The following is a 6,279-nucleotide window of genomic DNA, read 5'->3' on the forward strand; positions in this document are numbered from 1 at the left end:
GCGCTGTTCTGTTCTATGGAGAGAGGAGGGGGGAGGACAAGCGAGTGGACAGCGGTCATTCCCAATCGGTTGTTCATCCATCTGATGGCGGACAAGTCTGATTTTCACCCAAGATGAGCACAGCATAGCTGGTGGTAGTGCTTTGCTAAGATACCAAACTATGCAAAAAAATGGCAGACAGTTCTCTATGCTGGAGACTTTTGCATAAAGAAGCAAAACCCTGCTTCCACCAAGATGGCTGCCTCCATACAGGGACAGTGCAGAACAAGGCATGGGAAGTTACAGGCCATAGGCCACAGGCAATGCTGGTTACAAAAGGTTCTTGTTGTCACCAGTAATGCCCGCAGTCTCCCTGCAGCTGATCTCTTTCCCATTACTGACTTGGCATGGCTGTCTCTGTATAAAGGTGGCCATCTTGGTAGCGGCAGGGCTTTGATTCTTTATGCCAAAATCTCCAGCATGGAGAACAGTGAGCAGGACAGTAGTTACATCAGCAAATCTCAAGTCAGGGACAGCAGTGCCTGAGATCTCACAATGCAGATATGCAGATATGCGTCTGTGTAGATATGTGTTCCTAGGTACCACATATCACATACCAGTGAAGAATCTTTTTTTCAGAGTCACATTTAAAGTGGGCCTTGCACCTTCATTTCCTTTTTTTTAAAAAGGGCACTTTTTCATGTAAAGTCCTCAATAAACATACTTGAACCCTTCCCCAAAATGTCCTGCATTATCCTCTTGTCTCATCATTGTCTTTACGGCTGTCTCATTGCTATAGGAGAGGTCTTGCACTGCAATATTCTGTTGTGACAGCAGAAGCTGGTTGTCTCTTCCTGGTTTTCTGTGGTCACCTCTCTTCCCCCAATGACACTGTGCCAGATCTTGTACATGCATAGATTGAGATTTGGCACTGGGGCTTTTTGCAGTTTATGTTGAATAGTGCAGCACCCTGGGGTATATGCCATGGGTGTGACATTCCCTGTACAGGACCCCTGCCATAGGGAAGACCCTTTCTATACATTTCTAGATGTTCCCTATAATGTAGTGTGACTTCTGTCTACTTTTAATACAAGATCTATATTGTGGATGACTTTCAACTGTACAACTTAAAAAAAAATGTTACTGTGTTTTATATCCAGTAGATACCTATGATGATTTAACTTCCACTTAATGCTCCTGGCCATTTGGTGTTTATTTTTTGAACTGCTACTATACCAGTAATTTTTGACCCCTGTATCACACTTGCTTGCTGTTGTCACAGTATGTGGATTTTCACACATAGATGTGAATTTTCTTTGTTTACTATTGTTTGCTACTTTCCCCACCTTTTAAATTGTAATCTCTTTTGGGCAGGCTCCTCCTGTGCCACTGTTTGCATCTGTCTGTCATTTGCAACCCCTATTTAATATACAGTGCTGCATAATATGTTGGTGCTATATAAATACAACCTAATATTATTATTGTTTTGCATGCATTAAGGTGAACAGCTAGATAATCAAAAATTAATAAGGAGCCTTAATGCAAAGCAATATGGAAAGAACAGACAAAAGTATGACCTAAGAAAGTTACCTTTTATAGTGCTATAATACACTTACTGTACAGTGCTATGCTTTTAGAGTAGCATCCCGGGGCATTTTTTATGCGAACTCCCAGCCAGGAGGTAGGGAGCATTGACAATAATGTCAGGTGACAGTTGTCAGGCCTACAGATTGTCTAGTAGACCTGTAAATTGAAAAGGACAAAGGTCACATGTTCCTGGTAGTGGAAAGTAGGGTCAGCAATGCTATGGATGAATACGTGGTGGGTAAGTTCTTGCAGGGTAAATTTAAGGGGGTCTGGGGATGCCGTTTGCAGAGACACTGTCACTGATCAATCGTTCATCAATGCAAAATCCCAAATTGATGATCGATGTCAGGGGACCACTGTACACATATCAGATTTTCACCGTAGACAATCACAACAATTTGTCTCATGTGACAATCATCCAACTTGTATACAAAGTATAATAAAAAAACAGGTAATAATAATGTTTGGGTATATTTTGCTTGCTGTTTCGCAAGTGAGCAGGCTATATCAGCTAATAAATAACTCAAGACAAATACATACACTACAACATGGAGTGCATGACAGAGCAGCTGATAAGGATGTGTAAACACAGTGAAGGACTCTTGTAGTGCAGATAGTGTGTGACACAACAGAAGTCCTGAGAACTGGGATAAACACTCACACCTGACCTACACTGGGTCAACAAGCTGCAAGAAAGATTGGAACACAACTCATTGTCTGTATACAAGACTCCTTGTTGCGATAATCATACCTGGCCTAGTGTGACTATGGCCTAACACAAAACAAACACTTCTGAAGTTCCCAAAAGATTTTTGTAATAAATTTCAAATATTTCTTTTTTGGGCAAGTTAACAGTCAGCTGCCATCACAAAAAACACATTTATGGTCTATATTATTTTACTTTTAGTCATCATTGATGATCTGGGGGCCCAAATAATTTATTAAGAGCAATAAAAACATGCATTGATGTGTGTTAAAACATAGGTGTCTATGTGCCCTTAGGGAACTCATCCATTGAGATGTTGTGCCGTACGCTATGTGCCCTATACTGTTCTACTTTGCATACTGTGCTGTATGATATGTGGTCCACTCTGCACAACTGTATACCTTTTGCTGTATAATAGCATTTTGTGTATTGATTTTTGTATTGTTGAATTCTTTTCCATAGTGTGCTGCAAAATGCATACTACACTTTGCACAACTTTATACGCTGTGCTATACAACATATATTGTACATTGCTCCTCTGTGGGAACTGCCCTGTATGATGCATATTCTACATTGCTACACTGAGTTGGGTGATATATATGCTATATATTTTACATTATTACACTGTGCTGTGGAGTGGCAGACATAGCCAACATTTGTTCCTTATCCAGAGCTGAGTTTGGAGCACGGAACCTCAAAGGCAGGTCTGACCATGGATGTAAGAGCCCCTGTGGGAGTTAAAAGGGCCTGGGGCCCTTGTGCATCACACACACTTTGCATGTCCTCCCGTTTCTTGTAATTTATGCTTCACACTGGTTTGTTGTGTACATTGTGCTGTACAAATATATACTCCACTGCTTTTTTGTACATACTCTCCAGTGTATTTTGTATTTCTTACTGTTGCTTTTGAATGTGCTGTGCTGCACATTATATAATCCATACTGTATTCAATGTATATACTCTGCTGTCCATTAAACATTCCACACGGTTCCATTGAATGTATTGCACTGTGCATTATATATTTCATACTGTTCCATTGTGTACACTGTGCAGTATGTGATGTACTCAGCTGATTTTTATATATATATATATATATATTTATATATTGCTGTACGCTAAACATTGTACTGTACAACATAAACTCCACACGGTTGCATTGTATACACTGGGGTGGAGTACGTTGTATATTACCTATTTTACTCTTCTGTAACCTGAATGCTATGCTGTATATTACATACTCTACCCTGCTAAACTGGGTACATTGTGTTGATATTCATACCCCATACTTACAAATGTACAAAAGGAAATGTGAAAGGTTCAAGTAAACTGCAAAATCTCTCTATGTGATAATAAGTGACTACAACCACTGGAAACACTTGTTACCCCTAGGAAATCATCAGTGGCGGATTATCACATTTTACGCTCAAATTTGAAGATATTGCTTGCAATTATGCTCCATTCATGGCCTTCCTCGCTTGTTTTGCAGGTTTGAAGATTTGGAAAGTCAATACCTACTACCGCTGTTGGCATGCAGAAAATACTATGAATTTTAACTGCAAAGGGCACAACTGGGAAGGGCTGCATCTGAATGTGAATCAGTCCAAGCAAGTGAAGAGTGTTGCCATGGCTACCAAGATGAATGAATGGTTCTTTACTTTTGTGCCTGAATCCATTTCCACACAGGAGGCATAGCTGAGACATTAACACTTCTGGGGTCAAGAAATAAGAATACAGAACAATGTTGTGTTGTTTTAGCCCATGGTAGTCAATCAGCTTTTATTAGCTGGATGCTGATGAATAAGAAATAGTTGCTATAGGTGATTGTTAATCACTCTTTGCAACATGCTTGATAAAGAAAAACAGCAACCACAATGTCAAAACAACATTTTATTTGATCTGTAAATGTAATATTTAATGTATTTTATGTTCTGTTCAAGTCTGCATATGGAGGGTGACAACACATTTCTGAGGCTGCATTTCTGCAAACATACAACTGCTCCACCTCCTGCCTAATCATGGAAGAGTCACCATCAACAGTGGTTACACACATTTGCTCCATGCCTTTTCCAAATCTGATATAAGATTTAACATTCAAAGGTCAATTCAAAATATTTAGATATTAGGCTTTCATTAAAATAATAACTGGTAATTCAGCCTTGACAGTACTTGCTTAGGCATTTCATATTTTAGGGTGACAATGTTCTGTTCCTGTCTCCAAAATGTGCTTCTGTGTTGTCACATGGGCACGCCAACTACACTACAAGTGGCATCTTTTAAAGTCAGTTTACTAAGAGCCCATTCACACTTTCGGGGCCTCCCTATACCATGTCCTGATAAATAAATGGGCTGCCAACACACTAGAACAGACAAAAAATATACATGCAGCTTTTTTTTCAGACATAGTTCAGCACAATTGACTATTGTGCGTTGTAGTGCACTGCACCTATACATGCATCCACTCATTTGCAAAGCAGCGGGACAAATATTATTATAATTGCATTATATATATATATATATATATATATATATATATATAGTGCCAACATATTACACAGCACTGTACAGTGTACATAGTCATGTCTCTAGCTGTGCCTCAAAGGGGCTCACAATCTAATGTCCCTACCATAGTCATATGTCATTAATACAGTTTAAGGTAATTTTTTAGGGGGGAAGCCAATTAACCTAATTGCATGTTTTGGAATAGATAGCTACAAATAAAAAATATAAGAACTAGGCCAAAGTATGAGGCTGTATTTGTGATATGTTATTTATTTTTTAGGTCAACAATAATGTTTTCAATGCCCAGGCAGGGAAATAGACAGAGCACAGAGAGATGAGACAGGAAAAGTGAGAGATCAGGCAGAAAAAGAGAGAGCACAGAGAGATCAGATAGGGAGAGAGAGCACAGAGACCTCAGACAGTGATAGCACAGAAAGTAAAATACAATAAAGAGAGTCCTGTAATTCCTTTCCTAGGCATCAGAAGTTGGCATCACCACAATCCAAGATTGGAAGCAGAGTAATAGGGAGCACACAGCTGGTGAAACAACTGCACAGAAAGTGACCGCACAGTGGCAGATAAGTGACAGTCACATTGTGTTCCAGTTAGATAAGATATCCCAGAAGAGGCCGGTTGCATGTGACTCGATGCAGCCATGAGTTGCTAGAAGCTGGATGAGCGCAAGAGCATGAGACAGCTAGAAGCAGTACAATAAGAGACTTCTCCTGTCCCAGAACAAGAATGAGACCGCAGAGGGTAAGATCTGAGCTGCATGTTGTGGTGTTTATATGGGTGAAGCAGTTCTGTATTCCAGACAATTTCTGGTCCCATATACAGATTTGTTTCAGCTCACTCTCTGTATGTAATGTTTATGTACAAGTGTTAGTGTTGTCTATCATTGACCTGTTTACATTAAGCTTGTCACTTGTTCACACTGTGGTAACCTGTAGGAACCAGCCCTGTCCAGACATGATTTATCTTCAGTTAGATAATCAAGGTACTAACACATACAGTGAATGCTCCAAAATTCAGTTAAATAGAAAATGACGAAGTCTCAAAAACCTGGCAGATATTTCTGCAATCAACTGAAAATTCTCCAACTGACCAATCAAGTTGTTTGAAGTTTACTATGATATCAGTGACTTTCGGTTGATCAAATTCAGAAACAGTCTATTGATTTGACTATGGAATAAGCTGCTCGATCAAATGGGAAAAAGTCCAGCCTTATATCATCATTCACTATGGCAGATTAGGGAAAGCCCTGATTGGCACCGGTTACTGCACTGCCCATACCAGGGCATTTCATCTTTGCTAAACCTGATTTCATCCATAGCTTGCGGCACATAGTACAAGAGAGAGATCGGCAAATTTTTGGGGCACCCAAGAGCCTCCCGTGATGCCTGTAGGTATCCCGGGAGGCTTTGCGCTCCCATTCATTCTCGACCACCTAGGCAATCAAGAATTAGGCTGAGGTGCAGCACCCTTTTTTTTTTTTTTTTTTTTTTTTT

General features: G+C 39.8%; 1 protein-coding gene across 1 annotated transcript in view; it reads left to right on the forward strand.

Moving 5' to 3' along the window:
• Positions 1 to 5,081: 5,081 nt before the first annotated feature.
• The window catches only part of PPT2 (palmitoyl-protein thioesterase 2), a 14,391-nt gene continuing 13,193 nt past the window's right edge, over positions 5,082 to 6,279 (forward strand). The window contains exon 1 of the mRNA XM_072431788.1: positions 5,082 to 5,527. Within this exon, the coding sequence (XP_072287889.1) occupies positions 5,513 to 5,527 (15 nt within the window). The 5' untranslated portion in view covers positions 5,082 to 5,512. The remainder of the gene's footprint in view (positions 5,528 to 6,279) is intronic.

This window comes from Pyxicephalus adspersus, chromosome Z, assembly GCF_032062135.1.
Source record: "Pyxicephalus adspersus chromosome Z, UCB_Pads_2.0, whole genome shotgun sequence".
In the NCBI taxonomy this organism is placed as follows: Eukaryota; Metazoa; Chordata; class Amphibia; order Anura; family Pyxicephalidae; genus Pyxicephalus; species Pyxicephalus adspersus.